Here is an 18748-nt window from a genome sequence, read left to right as displayed (position 1 = left end):
CTGTTTCATTTAAGTAAAAAATCAAGCTTTTGTTTTGTGTACAAGTAGCTTGAATGGCTGAACTTTAAAATCTCCCAGAACTTCACCTTTATGTGCAAGAGTTTGGTAAGCATGATCAAATGGATTTTGAAATAACATAGTAGTAAACAACTGTAAACTTGCTTTCATTATAAACACAGTAAAACAATTTTATTAGACTTTAGTTTCATAATATCTGCAACACTTTAATGTTGCACAGATCTGAGTTATGTAATAGCTGTATAATGCTGCTGCTTCAGATTTTTGTGTAACTATCATTTGGTGCAGTTTAAGACTTGTGGAGTTGTGCCAACACAGTTGTGCATCTCTATAGTGCCATAGCCTAAGGCACTTTGCTTTATTTTTATTTTATGTTAAAAAAAAAGAAACAAAATGCAAAAACTACAGTAGTAGTTACATTAGTTACATTTTCCTTATTTGCATTCAAAGTTGCAAGAGTAAAGGTTCTAACAGCAAGGTTAATTTAGCCACATCTCACACAGTATTTTTTTTTATTACTTTTTAGATAGTAGCTGCCAGCAATCTCAATATAGTTGGGACTTCTACGATTTGCACACCCCTGACACATGGTTTCCATTCTGAACAAAGTCCTGGGGACTATGCCACGTCCATGGCCGCTGAAGTCTTGGAAAGATTCCCATTGATTTCAGAGGACTTGAATCAAGTCCTATTTCAGGAGCAGCTGGGGGTTTTACTGCAGTACTGAGATAGCTGCGAGTTTGGGATGCATGCAGGAGGCTACTGTGCCCTTTGGTATATCATGTGCCTAGTGGTGTTGGTAGAAAATATAGCTTCCCCCCACCCCACCCCCCCCGAACAAAGAGTTGACAGTATACACACCTCTGTCAGGTTAGTTTGAAGTTCCCATATACCTGATACAGGCAGAAAAGTTGGGTGCAGGCTATATGGTGAGTTTTGTCGTATGAATAGATATACTATTTTAGTTCCTAAATACAACATGGGAACATTTATATCTCTCTTCTTCAGGCCACCACTGTAAGTTGGACCCATGCCTTTCTAGGTCTGTGAGCTACCTTTGATTGTGTTGCCCACAAGGTGTTGCTGTGGTCACTGGCAGGGATGAGTGACTTCTTTTCTGGCCAAGAGAGCACAGAAAGTGGTGCCTGTCTGCCTCAAGGGTCCTCTTGTGTTGGTTGCTGCAGACTTCTATCTCATGATGCTTCTTGCTCAGCATATTTGTGAGGCCTCTGTGGGATACATTGAGGCAACATGAAGTCTTATATCTCCAATGTGCAGATGACTGTCAGTTTTATGTTTCCATTTCATTTGAGTCCAGCTGATGCAGTTAATTGATTTTCTTAGTGTTTTGCTGCTGCTGCTGCTGCTTGAGTTTGGATAGGTTCAAGATGGTTGAAACACAGCCCCAGCAAGACTAAGGGGACTAGCCAGAGCTATTGGTATAGAAAATAGCCGACTCAAATGGAAGACAAATGCCTTTTGTCATTCAGGTTTTCTCCCTGAGGTCTTGTTGGATCCACCGCTGCTTCAGGATACTGAGTTAATATCAGCGGCTGAAAAACCTATTTATTATTTGTGTTTGGCCAGAGGGAGGTCAGGTCCTTTTCTTTTATATGTGGAGCTTACCATGGTGATCCATGCCTTTCTCACCTCCAGATGGATAAATGTAATATATATTGCATGAGCCTAGCTTTAAGCGCCCCAGAAACTTTAACAAACTGGCCATCGCATTTTGCACCAGGTAAAGGGTGTTTCCTTCAAGGACTCCTTTTACACATATGTTCCCTGATTTGCATTGTCTTCCAGTTTGATTTGGGATATAATTTCAGGTGTTAATTTTTATCCTTAGCCTTAGATGGGTTGCATCTTGGATATCACAGAGATCACTTCATTCCTTGCATGTAATTGTAACAGTTGAAATCAGAAGTGCTTAAGTCACAACCCATTAGCTTAATTAAGAAGATGCTGGAGGCAAGGCTCTTTTGCTGTGGTCCCTGTCGACTTTCAAAGCCCATTTGTTCTGCCAAGCTCTTTTTGGTGGGGAAGGTTAAATCTATGTAATATTTGTATATGCACTCAAAGCATGGGAATTTGTTCAAGAATTCAAATAAACATTGCAAAAATATTACATGACAGCTGAATAAAGCTTACCTGATATATCTAAGAATACCATTGGCTGGTTTAAGATATGGTCTCATTCTGTCTTTGCATATTCCCAGCAGAAAGAACTCACATCAAAGAAAAGGGATGAGTTTGAAGATATCTTGGAGGAGAGACGGCAGTCCAGTGACCTGCGATATGCAATGAAATGTTACACTCCTGTCATTTACAAAGGACTTTCAGCTTGCAAGCCAAGTGCCATTAAAGATAGTGTTCTGCAGTCTGAGCAACTTCAGTATGTTATCAAACAGGTGAGACCGAACACGGAGTCTCTAATTCATAGTAGGTGAAATCCAGATAGACATTGTGTGGGAGGGGAGAATCCGTTTTCTGATCTCTGTCAAACAGGTTATTTGTTGTTGGAAAGACCAGTAAATCAAGAACTTGAACACTACACTTTGCTAGCAGGCAAAATAAATACATTGATTTACCCGCAGGGGTATGGTAGATGATCTCCAAGCAGTGTTTTGATTTTGCAGGCATGCCAGTATGTTCCACTGTTTATCCACTCTGCTTGACTCTTTTTATGGGTCTTGGGGGGGAAAAAGCAACATTATGAAATGCATAAGCATAGATTTTAATGTAATTTCCTAGCTTTCTTTAAAGGAGAATGCTAAAAACAAATTGGAATTTTTTTTTAAAAAACAACTGTAACAACTCCTTCCCATCATGCATCATCGTCGTCATCAGGATTTGAAGCCTGAACTTTCAGCGTTTCAGCACAGCCTGCTACTGCTTGAGCTACATTAGCTCACTGCATTAGCTGGCAGCAAGAGAAGGCAGTTATCCCAGACTGGGGTGGGCTGCTGGATCCAGGAGGCTGTCAGTGGGAACCTGGCTTGGCTGCCTCCCTCCCACTCCTCCGGAGAAGTGAAAGGAATTCCTGCCCTGTCTGGTGCTCCCGGGTGGGGTAGAACACTTGGATAATGTATTAGTTCCACAGAGGGGATAGTAATAAGAACAAATGGCAATGTAGGGAAAATGGCAGTTTTTAACACTTTATAACTGCTAACCAAACAAAGGGTAGGAATAAATGGTCACTTTTCACAATGGAGAGAGATAAATAGTAGGGTCTCCCAAGGATCTGTATTGGGATCTGTGCTGTTTAACATCTTCATAAAATAATACGTAAAAGGGGGTGAACAGTGAGATAGCAAAATTTGTAGATGATACAAAATTACACCAGGTAGATAAGTTCAAAGTTGATTGTGAAGAGTTATAAAGAGATCTCACTAAACTGGGCAAAAAAAATGGCAGATGAAATTCAGTGCTGCTAAGTGCAAAGTAATGTACATTGGAAAAATAATCCCAACTATATGTACAAAATGATGGAGTATAAATTAGCTGTTATCACGCAAGAAAGAGATTCTTGGCGTCATCTCGGCTAGTTCCCTGAAAACATCCGCTCAGTGAGCAGCAGCAGCAGCAGTCAAAAAAGCTAATTGAATGTTAGGAACCATTAGTAAAGGGATGGGTAATAAAACAGGAAAGTATCTAATGCCACTCTATAAATCCATGATATGCCCACACCTTGAATACTACATGCAGTTCTGGTTACCTCATCTCTGTACTTTTTCCATTTCTAATATATTATTTTCTGAGAAGGGCAACAAAAATGGTTAGAGGTATATGGAATAGCTTCCATTTGAAGAAAGATTAAGAAGACTGGGATTGATCAGTTTAGAGAAGAGATGATTAAAGTGGGTTATGAAATAGGTCTATAAAATCATGAATGGCATGGAGAAAGTTAATAGGGTAGTGTTATTTATCCCTTAATGTAACACAAGAACTAGTGGTCACCTGATGAAATTAATAGGCAGCAGGTTTAAAACAAACAAAAAGAAGTACTTCTTCACACAACTTGTGGAACTCGTGCCAGGAGATGTTGTGAAGGCCAAAAGTATAACTGGATTCAAAAGATAATTAGATAAATTCATGGAGGATAGGTTCGTCAATGGCTATTAGCCAAGATGGTCAATGACACAACCTCATGCGCCACGTGTCTGTAAACCTCCAACTGCCAGAAGCTGGGATTGGTTGATGGGAGGGATCACTCAAAATTGCCCTGTTTGGTTCATTCACTTTGAAGCATCTGGCACTGACCACTATTAGAGACAGGATACTGAGCTAGCTGGACCATTGGTCTGGCCCAATATGGCCGTTCTTATATTAACCCTGCATGGAATTTCATGAGACAAAGAAAATGACCTTCTCTAGCTCAACGGCTTTTTCCAGATGCATTTTAAAGGCCTGCTGCAAACCATGGAGCTGTTAGTTTCTTTCTAAAAGATTCTTGTTACTATTTTTATAGTGGAAAGTGTTAAGCAGCTGAAACATAAGGGTTACTTACCAGCTCCTCCTCTAATTTCAATACCATCCCTTCAGGAGGGCAAGCTGCCAGCAATGCTGAAACAAGTGGTGGTGAAGTCCTTGCTCAGAACCCCCCACCCCCTCAAAGCACTTGGTATGTCTCCACTGCAGCTGAGAGCAATCTTCCCAGCCCAGGGAGACAGACTCACACTAGTTCTGCTTGAATTAGTGAACGAAAAATAGTAATATGGAGGTGGTGGCTTGGGCTAGCCACCCAACCTCAGACCCAGGGATCGGTGAGCTTGGACTTGGGCGGCTACCCCGCGCTGCTACCCCTGCTGCAACGTCCAGGTTGCTACTTTAGCATGCTAGCTTGAGCAGAGCTGGCCTGAGTCTGTCTACCAGGTCTAGGAGGCATACTCCCAGCTGCAATGTAGACTTATCCTTGGAGGTTAATGATCTTGCCAGTTACAGTCCAGTTTCAAACATTTCTTCTTCAGACTATTGCAAGACGCTCTACTTGGGGCTGTTTTGGGAATATACCTACCAGCTACAGCTGGTATAGAATACAACAACCTCCTGTTTGAGTGGAGAAAACTTACTCACTTGAATGAGCCACCCCACATCTTTGGAATTTTCTCCCCTGGCAATTTGCTGGAGCTGGTCTAGCAAGTTTCAGGGTATGAGCTGAGTTGCATTTGTTTGATTTAGTTTTTGTATGATTTTTGTGGTTTATAGGGTTTCTTGTTTTCTAATTTTATGGAATAAGTAACTAGCTGCTGTAGGAGATATGCGCTCTATATCTTAATAATTATTTATTCATGAAGGATAAGAAGTGTGCTGGTAAGCATTTTACGAATGAATGAGAGGAAAGTGCCTGCCCTGAATAAATAATAAAAATATATTTTCTGTTAAATATTGATTTTTGTTTGGTGGGGTTAGAGAAGGCAGTAACTGGTTGCTTCTGTGTTGCTAAAATAATCAGGCTTTGCTAGACTTGAAACTATTCAGGATGAAATAAATTATGTAGAGAAGGAAGTTTGAATGCATCAATTTGACAGTGAAATGGCCACTTGATTGGGATGGAGGATGGTGGGAGAAGAGAAATTTCTTGACTGTTATAGAAGTGAAAACATAACTAATAAGGTGTACACCTCTCTAAGCCGAGACATGGTTTATTCACTGATGTTCACTGCATCCTCCATGCTTTTATAACATGCATGTTCCTTATTTAGTTGTTGTTTAATCATAAAGAATATCTTTTAGGTTAAATGTTTTTGAGTCAATATATTGAATAAGGAGATTTCCACTCTCTAATTCCTTAGTAACAATCTACCAAATGAAAGATTTGCAACAATTAAAACTGAACATCAATATGCAACATCTGTAGTGATGGTACTTTGTATGCACTTCAGCCAGCCATTGCCAAAAGGATACATTACAAAGAGGTGCATGAGTAATGGAGTTGATATCCCTCCGGTAACTCTAAAAACTTACTCCAAAAGCATTTAAAAACTTTTCTACGAATGTATCTAATAAGAATACTGGCTTTTTAAAATTAACTTTATTAATCAGTGAAAGAAGATCAAAGCATGCATTTGTCAGAAAGGCAATTTAATAAATCCTCTTCTAAAATGTAAGCTTCCTAAAAAAGATACAAATCTAGTACAACGTATATATGCCAATGCATCCTAATGGCTTATTATAAATATAAATACAGCCTTTGTATGAAACTTATGTTTCAGAAGATGATCACTTAAATTACTGTGTTTCAGAGGAGTTCAGGCTTTACTTTTGTTGTTGTTGAAATAAAACAGAACCAGTAACATTAGGTTTATGCCTGTCATATAAAGCAGAACCCACATTTCCCTAAAATAATGTTTGAAACATTTAGAATGTATTGCATTGCATTGACTTTAATACCTTTCTCTTAGTTTGACAGAATAATAGGTATAGTTTGTGGAACAGTCTTCCTAAAAAAAAAAAAAAAAAAAAAAAAAAAAAAAAAAAAATTATGGGAAATGACTTTTGATCTTATTGTTGCTTTTTATTTAGCTATCAAAAGAGATGGGTGAGTCCACTGATATTATACAAGAAGAAGCCATTGAAATCCTGGATGAGATGGGTCACAATTTACACATAGGAGCTATTCGATTTTTTGCTTTTAGTTTGAGCAAAATATTTAAACGCCTTTTCCAGAAGGTTTGTGTGAATGAAGAAGGAATTCAGAAAGTAAGTATTGGTATAAAGGCTGACATAACTGGTGGTTATACTACTCACTCAGGCATAGACTCCAAAAGATGTAAAGAATAAAAGTGGCAAGGCCTGTGTTAACTAGGATTATCCTTTTCAACAATTAAAAAGGGAGAAACCTAGATGTGAATGAAGAATTCAAAGGAGACTCTAAACTAGTAATTTCAGTACACAAGTATCACAGATTTAAATGCATTTTAATGCATTTTATCCCATTATGCAGAGCTACTAGATAGGCTTGTGACTGGAATAAATTTTGAAACAGAGAAAACAATAACTCCTAAAGATGACCTACAAATATATATATATATATTTTAAATTGTGCTTGTACCCTTGATTGTGTATAAAGAAAGGCCTAACAGGGTTTTTTCTTGTTGTTTCCCTGGGAAATATCAAGAATGTCAAGTCTGATCTTTCCTTACCCTCCCCCATGCCCTCCACCAAGGACTTGTTGGCAGGCTCAGAGCTGTGTGTGAGCTTTTGCATTTATTGAAATGGTGGGAGTAATCTTTATTGAAGATTTCCTTTCTCCAGAATATTAATTAGTCTTTGACGTTAAATAGTTAACAAAACAAAGACACCGTCTGTCTAAATATTTTCCTGCTCTCAGTTCAGTTTTCACTCTTGTGTTGTTACCATTTTATTAGTTCTCGGGTCAGTATAGAGTCTTACTGAACAGGGCCTGAATTCCTAATTAAATTAAATTAAAATAAAATAGCATAAGAGTAACTTCTCTAGGGTGTTTGGGGGATGGGGAAACCTTATGAAAGAAGTTTTGTTTTTAAAAGGCATAAGCCCATTTTTTGTTTAATTTACTTTTAGTAGTAGGCTCTAATAAAGACAGGTTCTAGAAGTAAAGTTTGGACCCATGATAAAGTGGGATATGGTCATAATCACTGAAGAATGGGATTTGTGAATAATAGAAACATGGGAACCTGGTTGGAGTTACACCATGCTGATGGGTATATGGTATGCCTGAGAGAATAAGAAGCTAGCTCATCAATATGTATTTCAAAGAATTTCACTATAATCGATATTAATTATATCTAACCAGTAAATATCCAAAATATATTAAAGCACTTCAGAGAGGTGTTGGAAGGAATAGAAAGTAAAGGTCATGTTTCTCCATATGTTCTGAGAATGCTCCAAAAATAAAATACTGAAATGTAGTGACTCATTAAGGCAGTCAGAACACATGTGAAATGTCAGCAGTCCTCCATGACTCATCTCCCACTATCCAGGGGTCCTACTAGATTTATGATTAAAGGGGAGTTTTCCTTTGAGAAACTCTACATTGATATGGGGTCCAGTGCTAGTGTTACTGTAGCTCAAGTTGTCTGTCAGCAAAAACTGAAAGAATTAGACTACTGATAAACACCAGGGCCACCCTCTAATGAAATTCACTATAATGTAAACTTAAAACCAAAAACCACTCTAGTCTGAGATCTTGTTGGCATTTGCCGTGATGGCTTCCATGAAAGGGGTTCCCATAAATATTGTTTGTGTTTGTTCTTAGTTACAACAGGCCATTCAGGAGCATCCAGTTGTCCTGCTGCCCAGTCACCGAAGCTATATAGATTTTCTGATGCTATCTTATTTGTTTTACACATATGACTTGGCTCTGCCTGTCATTGCTGCAGGAATGGGCAAGTATTTCTTTTAACAATCCATTTTCAAGATGCAGAGATATTATTATAGCAGGTGCCTGGTACTAGCTACCACCATTAAGGTTGAAACGCTTTCTGTAATAACCCCCCATTTTCATATGGTTAAAACATTCTGAAAAGCTTCATTTGGGCAGATGTATCTGCCCAAATAGTGATTTATTTATTTTTTATAGCACGTTTGAGCAAAACCCCACTAACTTCTCAGTAATAGTGGGGGGAAATATTTGTCACTTTAAAAAGTTGCCATGTTTTTTCCCCATACATGCAGATAATTGAAATGGCTGGATTTTGAAACTTGGTATATGAATATTACTTACTGAAGAGTACCTACTTGACCAACTTGGGGGGAAAATTGGTTTGGAGGAGGATGATTAGGCATGATTGAATACTGGCAGCTGCATATGTGCAGTGGAACATTTTCATATATCTATTTGCAGTTAGATGTGCTGTGTGCGGCTTTTTTTTAAGTGCCCCTGTAAGCATCTCATCTTGTAAAGTGCCTTGCACCTTGTGCAAGGTGCTGACTGCTCCTGAGAAAAGTGAGGTTTTGGAAAAAATTTCATCTCTAATTGTGATGAAAATCCAAAATCTTGAAAATTTTTGTACAAGTGAAATGCCAAGCTGCCCGCCAGGCAAGCTGCAGGGGAGCCAGGGAGCTTAGGCCATGAGAGGCCCGAGTAGCTCTCTAGGTGGGTTGCTGGGAGTCTGGGAAGCCCTGAGAGCAGGCAAGCTGTGGAGGAGGAGGAGGGAGCCTGGAAGTCCTGGAAGCCATGGCTCTGCAACAAGCAAACTGTGGAGAACTGGGAGCTTGGGCTCCCTGTAGCCCACCAGGCAGGCTGCTTGGGAGTTGAAGGTGGGGGGGACAGGCGAGCTGGCAGGGAACCACATAAGATTTAATTGGAAACCTGTTCTGATTTCTGTTAAGACTTGTCAAAATCAACACATTCTCACAGAACGTTTTGCTTTTGACGAATTAGCATTTTCCAGCAGAAAAATATTCCACGAGAGAACTTTCAACAAGCTTTAGCTGAGACCTTATTATGCACTTTTCAGTATGTCAGTAGGTACCAATCAGTCTTAGGGACTTAACTTTGTGCTCTTCACATGCAAGGTGCTGTAGATGTGGCAATTACTTTATATATTAGGTATACACCTATCATTGTATGATAGGTGTGGTACTGTCTTACAAAGTTTTCAAAATTCTGTATTAGCTTAACTTTCCTCCCATTGAAGTTAATGGGAGCAGAGTTAGACCAAAATGAATGCACCCTAAATCACTTATGGCACTGCAATATACGCTAGATCCTCAGCTGTTTTAAGAACTTACTGTGCCTTACAACACACTAAAGTTTTAAGGTGTGTTAAGCACTAATGGTGATTACAGATTTTGTTCTTTATTAAATCTAAAACATTAAATCCCAAATGTATTTTTAATATGTTAAGATTAGTCACCAGAAATTAAGGTTGAAATTTTGAGCTGACTGTATTGCACGTGTATATGTTCTATTCCTCTCTTTCTAGTGAGATGTGTAGCTTAATATGTGTTTTCTCATAGTTTACTCTGTACTGTACTATAAAGTTATACAAGATATTCACGGCAACCAAGTTCATGTTGCTGTTGGAACTGTAACTTTTGTATTTACTGACTTTGACAAATATAGTGCGTCAGAGGAAGATCCTAGAATCTAACAGGTTAAACTTTTTTTTCAAACTGCATTATGTGGCTCCCCAAACAATTCATTGTTATATTGCAAGTGTTCTAACTAACTTGCCAAAACCCAGAAAGGGGTAATCCTGATTCCTCAAGACTAGGAAACACATAACAGCTGTACTTTCGAGTTCCTATTTTCCCTTCCTCATAAAGTTGATGAGCCAGCAACTGTTGTAAATGGGCCTGGTTTCATTGACTTGAATAGAGCTAGGCCAACTGACATCAGCTATGGATCTATTAGAATATATTTAAATGCACGTGTTGCGCTCTCTCAGGATTACTGAGGGTTTGTCTGCATTTACAGCACTGTAGTGCTTAATGAAGACACTACCTACACCGAAGGGAGAAGCTCTTCTTATCGGCATAAGTACGCCACCTCCGCAAAGGCAGTAGCTATGTCAACAGCAGGAGCCTTCCTGTCAACATAGTGCTGTGTGGGAGTTCAGTCAGTATAACTGTGTTGCTCAGGAGTGTGGAAAATCCACACCCCTGAGCGATGTAGTTACACCGAGATAAATTGGTAGCATAGACCAAGCCTGAAACTACTATGGACTTTGAGTCAGTATAACAATGACCAGATTTTCAAGTCTGATCATCTAAATGTCAGAAGAGATCATTGAGACTGTAAGTGCCCCTTTGCACATATAAATGCAGAATTCAAAAACTTGACCCACTGTTTGTAGATTTTGTGTGTGTGTGTGGTGCTCGAAAGCTAATAGAAGATATTTTCAATAAATCCCCAAAGGATTAGTCCTTTATGGCAATAGCGGATGTCAGAGCTTTAGGGAAACAGATTAATATTAGGTGGCACAGTCAATCAATGAGTTTTGTGTTTGTTTTTTTCCCCACAGATTTCCTAGGAATGAAAATAGTTGGTGAGCTGCTACGAAGGTCAGGTGCCTTTTTTATACGACGTACGTTCGGTGGGAACAGACTCTATTGGGCAGTTTTTGCTGAATATGTAAAAACAATGTTACGGGTAAATAAATTACTGAACAATTTTTTTAAAAGTACATTTTAAAGCATTAGTTGACCTTACTGGCACATGCGTTCTATGAAAGATACATTAAAGCGAAAAACTTTATTTGGTTAATTTAACTATATGCTGTATTGGAGGTGATGGATGAATGTAGGTTTAGTGATGCTTGATATTAGACTTGCGTGGCTCCCAGCTTAAAATAAGCCTTTTTACTATGTGGAGAGAGAAGATGAAACATTATCATATTGATTCTCTCTCTTCCCCCCCCCCCCCCCCATCAACTTATTTTTTTGTTTTGTTTTGAAGAATGGCTATGCCCCAATTGAATTTTTTCTCGAGGGGACCAGAAGCCGCACCGCGAAGACTTTGACTCCAAAGTTTGGTACGTTGGTTGAAAAAGTTAAAATCTTTATTGAATTTGGGGATTTTCACTAGAGTACCTTATTGACTGGGAACATTTCACTTCAGGACGAAATGCATAGATAACATTTCTCGATACTTTAAATGACTGCTTCATGGAGCAGCTGGTATGGGGGGAGAGAACTCTAGATTTAGTCCTGAGTGGAGCGCAGGAGCTGGTCCAAGAGGTAACTATAACAGGACCGCTTGGAAATAGTGACCATAATACAATAGCATTCAGCATCCGTGTGGTGGGAAGAACATCTCAACAGCCCAACACTGTGGCATTTAATTTCAAAAGGGGGAACTATGCAAAAATGAGGGGGTTAGTTAAACAGAAGTTAAAAAATACAGTGACTAAAGTGAAATCCCTGCAAGCTGCATGGGCGCTTTTTAAAGACACCATAATAGAGGCCCAACTTCAATGTATATCCAAAATTAAGAAACACAGTAGAAGAACTAAAAAAGAGCCACCGTGGCTTAACAACCATGTAAAAGAAGCAGTGAGAGATAAAAAGACTTCCTTTAAAAAGTGGAAGTCAGATCCTAGTGAGGCAAATAGAAAGGAGCATAAACACTGCCAAATTAAGTGCAAGAATGTAATAAGAAAAGCCAAAGAGGAGTTTGAAGAACGGCTAGCCAAAAACTCCAAAAGTAATAACAAAATGTTTTTTAAGTACATCAGAAGCAGGAAGCCTGCTAAACAACCAGTGGGGCCTCTGGATGATCGAGATACAAAAGGAGCGCTTAAAGACGATAAAGTCATTGCGGAGAAACTAAATGGATTCTTTGCTTCAGTCTTCACGGCTGAGGATGTTAGGGAGATTCCCAAACCTGAGCCGGCTTTTGTAGGTGACAAATCTGAGGAACTGTCACAGACTGAAGTGTCACTAGAGGAGGTTTTGGAATTAGTTGATAAACTTAACATTAACAAGTCATCGGGACCAGATGGCATTCACCCAAGAGTTCTGAAAGAATTCAAATATGAAGTTGCGGAACTATTAACTAAGGTTTGTAACCTGTCCTTTAAATCGGCTTCTGTACCCAATGACTGGAAGTTAGCTAATGTAACACCAATATTTTAAAAAGGGCTCTGGAGGAGATCCCGGCAATTACAGACCGGTAAGTCTAACGTCGGTACCGGGCAAATTAGTCGAAACAATAGTTAAGAATAAAATTGTCAGACACCTAGAAAAACATAAACTATTGAGCAATAGTCAACATGGTTTCTGTAAAGGGAAATCATTTCTTACTAATCTATTAGAGTTCTTTGTAGGGGGTCAACAAACATGTGGACAAGGGGGATCCAGTGGACATAGTGTACTTAGATTTCCAGAAAGCCTTTGACAAGGTCCCTCACCAAAGGCTCTTATGTAAATTAAGCTGTCATGGGATAAAAGGGAAGGTCCTTTCATGGACTGAGAACTGGTTAAAAGACAGGGAACAAAGGGTAGGAATTAATGGTAAATTCTCAGAATGGAGAGGGGTAACTAGTGGTGTTCCCCAAGGGTCAGTCCTCGGACCAATCCTATTCAATTTATTTATAAATAATCTGGAGAAAGGGGTAAACAGTGAGGTGGCAAAGTTTGCAGATGATACTAAACTGCTCAAGATAGTTAAGACTAAAGCAGATTGTGACAAACTTCAAAAAGATCTCACAAAACTAAGTGATTGGGCAACAATGTGGATAAATATAAAGTAATGCACATTGGAAAAAATAACCCCAACTATACGTACAATATGATGGGGGGCTAATTTAGCTACAACAAGTCAGGAAAAAGATCTTGGAGTCATCGTGGATAGTTCTCTGAAGATGTCCACGCAGTGTGCAGAGGCGGTCAAAAAAGCAAACAGGATGTTAGGGATCATTAAAAAGGGGATAGAGAATAAGACTGAGAATATATTATTGCCTTTATATAAATCGATGGTACACCCTCATCTCGAATACTGCGTACAGATGTGGTCTCCTCATCTCAAAAAAGATATATTGCACTAGAAAAGGTTCAGAAAAGGGCAACTAAAATGATTAGGGGTTTGGAACAGGTCCCATATGAGGAGAGATTAAAGAGGCTAAGACTCTTCAGCTTGGAAAAGAGGAGACTAAGGGGGGATATGATAGAGGTATATAAAATCATAAGTGATGTGGAGAAAGTGGATAAGGAAAAGTTGTTGTTTACTTATTCCCATAATACAAGAACTAGGGGTCACCAAATGAAATTAATAGGCAGCATGTTTAAAACAAATACAAGGAAGTTCTTCACACAGTGCACAGTCAACTTGTGGAACTCCTTACCTGAGGAGGTTGTGAAGGCTAGGGCTATAACAGCGTTTAAAAGAACCACCATGAATTTATCCAGTTCTAAGTCCATTAATGGCTATTAGCCAGGATGGGTAAGGAATGGTGTCCCTAGCCTCTGTTTGTCAGAGGATGGAGATGGATGGCAGGAGAGAGATCACTTGATCATTGCCTGTTAGGTTCACTCCCTCTGGGGCACCTGGCATTGGCCACTGTCAGTAGACAGGATACTGGGCTAGATGGACCTTTGGTCTGACCTGGTACGGCCATTCTTATGTTCTTATTGTCTTTATGTGTGGGGAGAGGAGAACCAAAACAATAGAACATGGGAGAGGAGCAAGGTGGTCCAACATCTTCAGTGACCATGTGTAGTTGTGCGGCACCTCTGCGGGCCACATACAGAAGCAATAGGGTGTGCTTCAAACAGCAGAACATCACACATAAGGTGTGTGTGAGGTCACACTGCACAGAGGACACCATTTTGTAGAGCAGGTCTGTTGTGGAGTGGACAAATTCAGGAGCTGTATGGAATCCTCCTGTAGGCCTCCAGACCAGCCTACTCTACAGGTTAGTGTTGTGTTGTACACATCCTGGCACAAGGGGCCCCTGGTCTATGACTGGGGCTGCTAGATGGTACAGCAATACAAATACTAGAAACAAACAAGATTCCTGGCTCTCACTGCCTCCCTGTGTGGCCTGAGGCAAATCACTTAACCTCTCCCTGCTTCCCATCTGCAGTGGGTGTAACAACAGTTATTTATCATCACAGAAGTGTTGTGAAATTTAACTTACGTTTGTAGAAGTGCTGAGAGGTCGCTGGATGGAATATGCTATGTGAATGCAAAGCAGTAGTATTGTTGTGTAAATACAGCACAGGTATTTGATCAAATGTAACTTTTCATTTGCATTGTTTTAAAGCACAGACAGCAACTTTGGCTTATGCTTGCATCTGCATAGTGTGAGCACAATGTGTATCTTATAACATAGTTTTTGTCTATTAGTACACAACCAGATGCCTCCTTTCAATTGCAATTTGGCTTAATTTCCTTTCCAGAAGACTCAGAATGTTGTTGTTGTTTTTTGTTGTTGTTTTTTTCCCCCTCTCACCCACCTATTTACAGGTCTTCTCAGTATTGTGATGGAGCCATTTTTTAAACGAGAGGTTTTTGACACCTACCTTGTTCCAATCAGCATCAGCTATGAGAGGATATTAGAAGAATCCCTCTATGCATATGAACTTTTAGGAGTCCCTAAGCCAAAAGAGTCTACATCTGTATGTAAATATATTCAATAATAATACAGTGTATTTGCCTGTCTGTATATCCCTGTAATATCAACTCACATTTTTCCCCTCTTCACACTTCAGGGGTTGTTGAAAGCCAGAAAAATCCTCAGCGACAATTTTGGAAGCATACATGTGTATTTTGGGCAGCCTGTGTCGCTCAGAACATTGGCCTCTGGGAGAATTGATCGGTGTCCTTATCGCTTGGTCCCAAGGTACCAGAACATCTGATCTCCCAACAGTTTGTGATCAAATCTATCATTTGTTTGTTTTTTGACTCATGTTAAATAGCTAAGGCTGGAGAGTAGCATTTTTCTTTTCATCTCCATGCTCTGAGCAGGTCAGGTTCTTTCTTTCTCCTCCCCTCTACTTGATCTGATTATTCTGGCAGCTCAGCCAGGTTTCTGTAAAAGTCAGGAGGTGGTGTGACTCAAATGATCAGGTATTTCTGAAGAAGCTCATTATTTGTTGCTTGTTTTGTGAATGTTGTGGAGTACCCTATTCAAGATTATGGTGATGTATGTGCCATGCTAGACTCTACCATTAAGAGCTGTCAGTAACTGAAGTATCTCAGTTGTTTCACCATTTCAAAACTTCCCCTCCCCGCCCCCTCCCATTGCCTTCTTCATCATTGCAGACAATGTGTGTCCTTGTGTCAAGAAGTGGTAATTTTCTGACAAGATGAATGGTTTCCCAATTTGATATCTGGAATTTAAGATTTTCATGGCTTTTGTTTGAGGATAACAGATGTTATAGCCCCAAGCATTTAGTGTCTTTATGAAGCTATTGTTTTAATGGCATTAAGATTTAACAAAATATTCCCAACTGTATTTTTATGAATGTTGCACACGCTGCACTAATATAACAGAAAAGTGGAATACTTGATATAGTGTTGTGTTTTCCTACTTCATTTTTATTTGATTTAAAAAATGTTTGTGTATAGTATTGCAGGCAATCATATTATTAACCTTTCATGTCCTTGCTTCCAAAGACTGTTGGTATGCAAATTTTAACAGTATTTTGATCCTCAACATGTGACAAAAACCAAATTGCTAACCTCACAATCATGCTCATTAGGAAAAATCCTGGTAGATGGTAATTCTTCTTCAAGTATCAGAGCTGTGTTAGTCTGGAGCTGTGTTAGTCTGATACTTCTTCAAGTATCAGAGCTGTGTTAGTCTGGATCTGTAAAAAGCGACAGAGTCTCCTGTGGCACCTTATAGACTAACAGACGTATTGGAGCATAAGCTTTCGTGGGTGAATATGACATGCGTCTGACGAAGTGGGTATTCACCCATGAAAGCTTATGCTCCAATACGTCTGTTAGTCTATAAGGTGCCACAGGACTCTTTGTCGCTTCTTTAAGTAGCATCCCTCAGAGTGCCTCACATCAGGATATGTTCACGCCCATGCACTTGGATTGGAGACTTTTGTCAGCAGTGTCCATGGGTCTGCACCTGCGCCCTAGACATCCTTGTGCCTAGGAATATAGGCCCTTGTATGAGGGAGAAGAAGAGTCACCCCCTCAGGCTGGGTCTCAGGATACCTTGCATCTCATTACGGGTACAGCCTAGGCTCCCATCCCCTCCAGTACTGAGATGGCACCAGCTAAGAATATCATGCTGCATATTGGGAAACTGTACCTGCATTGGCACCAGACTCTGTCTCTCCAAGACACAAGGACTCCAGAACCAAAGTTGAAATTGTCATCAGTACTGCTTCCAGCAACCAGAGGTGAAGGATGCCCTGATCATATTTTGGTAGCATCTGCAGTACCACCACACATTCTGGCTCCAAATGTTTCTTAACTGGAGCCCCCAGTACTGTCCAGTTTTTTAACCCAGGAAAACCCTCAGATTTTGGAGGAGCCTGAATCATCATTGCTGAGGGGTACCGAGAGACACGTCACACCGGTATTGTCTCTCACCTTCCAGAGCCTACTTACCCTATGTTACCCTCTTCAATTGTGTCTCACCCTCTGATACTGCCAGGGCCTCTGGTCCCTCAAAAATTATTTGAGGGTACACAGACACACTTCCAGTCGATACTAACTCAGCACTCTTCTCAAGCTCCAGTATCAAAGCAATTACAGAATCCCTTCCAGGCCCTGATACTGGCTTGACCACCAGTACCAACACCATTTTCCCCTCCACTTAATACAGAAGATGACACTTCATCCGATTCCGAAGTGTCTATACAAGGTTCTCCTTTTCAACCTCCCTCACTTGAGGTACACCTTGATGAAAGTCCTAGTTAGTAGGGGATGCACCCAACAACTCTGGCAAGGACAACCATTGGGTCCTGCTCCCTTCCTTTGTGCTCCATCACAGTGGGCTTATTGGAACTGTTAGGCCCTTTATGGTGACCAGTTATACATGGCCCCATCTCCTAAGAGAGCATGTCAAGAAAAACTACTGCCATCCTTGGGTCCTTCCACACAGCAGGATCTTACAGGGGAGCAAGAGCCAACTGCAGAAGAAGGAGCATCAGCAAATCCTTCTCCTCACCAGACAAGGCTGTCATGCCTCCCCCACTGTCTTATGCTGACGATTTCAAGGGCTTTCAGGACTTTATGAAATTAACAGCTGAGATCCTGCACATTCTGTTGGAGGAGGTATAGGAGCCCCAACACTCCTTGCTAGACATTCTTTACACACCTCCTCAGCAAAATTGCCTTACCCATTGATGATACTCTTCTGGCACCTGCATGTTTTGTGTGGCAAATCCCAGCTATTATACTATCTATATGTAAATGGGCAGATAAAAAATACTGCATAGCACTCAAAGGATGGGCATGTCTCTTCTCCCATCCTGCACCTGTCAGTGAGTAGAACAGACAACACCAGTTCCGTTCTATGCCTTCCAATAAAGAACTAAAAAGACTTGATCTTTTGGGACAAAAAAGCTACTCTTCTGCCATGCTGCAGTTCAGAGTAGGCAATTACCAAGCCCTGAAGGTGAAGTCCAATTTTTACAAACTATTTCAAATTCTCATCTTTTATTGAATATGTGCCACAGGATCAGAGGGAACAATTTCAAGCCCTCATAACAAGGCCAGACAATTTCCAAGGTATCTCGCCAGGCCTCACTTAATGCTGCCAACACAGCTGCTTGATCCATGGCTATGCCAGTTCATGCACCAAGCTTCTTGGCTGCAGTCCTCTGATCTGCTTCGAGAGGTATAAAACACTATCAAGGACGTTCCCTTTGAGGGACACAAGTGATTCAGTGATACCACAGATGGCTCCCTTCACTCTTTTAAGGATTCCTGGGCAATGCTAGGACCTCTTGCCATCTGTACACCTACAGCAAAGGGAAAGTAAAGTAGATCACAGATGGATCAATGCTGTCATCAGCTACATTACCAACTCACAAGAACAACTGGGTCCCCCAGGAAGAAACCTAGGTTCACTAGGAAAGCGCCATCTTCTGTGACCTCCCAGTCAGTGACATCCTCAAAATGACCATCTTGACCTACTGGTTGAGGGTCATCATCTTGCTCCTGCTCCACATTCTACATTGCTCATATCTCCTCTTCACTCTGATGGGGGACCATCTCTGTCATTTTCTGTCTTCCTGGGAGCTCATCATCTCGGACAGATGGATCTTGGAAGTTGTATCTACAGGTTACTCCATCCAGCTCAGCTTTTCTGCTCCCTTGCCTCCTCCCTCC

At 40.4% G+C, this 18748-nt stretch overlaps 1 protein-coding gene across 2 annotated transcripts in view; it reads left to right on the top strand.

Annotated features, from left to right (window-relative positions):
• The window catches only part of GNPAT (glyceronephosphate O-acyltransferase), a 53287-nt gene that overhangs the window by 13088 nt on the left and 21451 nt on the right, over positions 1–18748 (top strand). Inside the window, exons 2-8 of one of the 2 annotated variants that reach the window (XM_005291250.5) lie at positions 2241–2429; positions 6544–6720; positions 8258–8387; positions 10971–11098; positions 11405–11480; positions 14915–15066; positions 15160–15290. In XM_005291250.5, coding sequence (XP_005291307.2) covers positions 2241–2429; positions 6544–6720; positions 8258–8387; positions 10971–11098; positions 11405–11480; positions 14915–15066; positions 15160–15290 — 983 coding nt within the window. Of the gene's footprint in view, positions 1–2237; positions 2430–6543; positions 6721–8257; positions 8388–10970; positions 11099–11404; positions 11481–14914; positions 15067–15159; positions 15291–18748 lie in introns of both variants that reach the window. The other variant, XM_005291249.5, reaches the window with a different exon arrangement.

This window comes from Chrysemys picta, chromosome 3, assembly GCF_011386835.1.
Source record: "Chrysemys picta bellii isolate R12L10 chromosome 3, ASM1138683v2, whole genome shotgun sequence".
Taxonomy (NCBI): domain Eukaryota; kingdom Metazoa; phylum Chordata; order Testudines; family Emydidae; genus Chrysemys; species Chrysemys picta.
The sequence above is the reverse complement of the archived record's forward strand: the minus strand, read 5'-3'. Positions and strand labels throughout refer to the sequence as shown.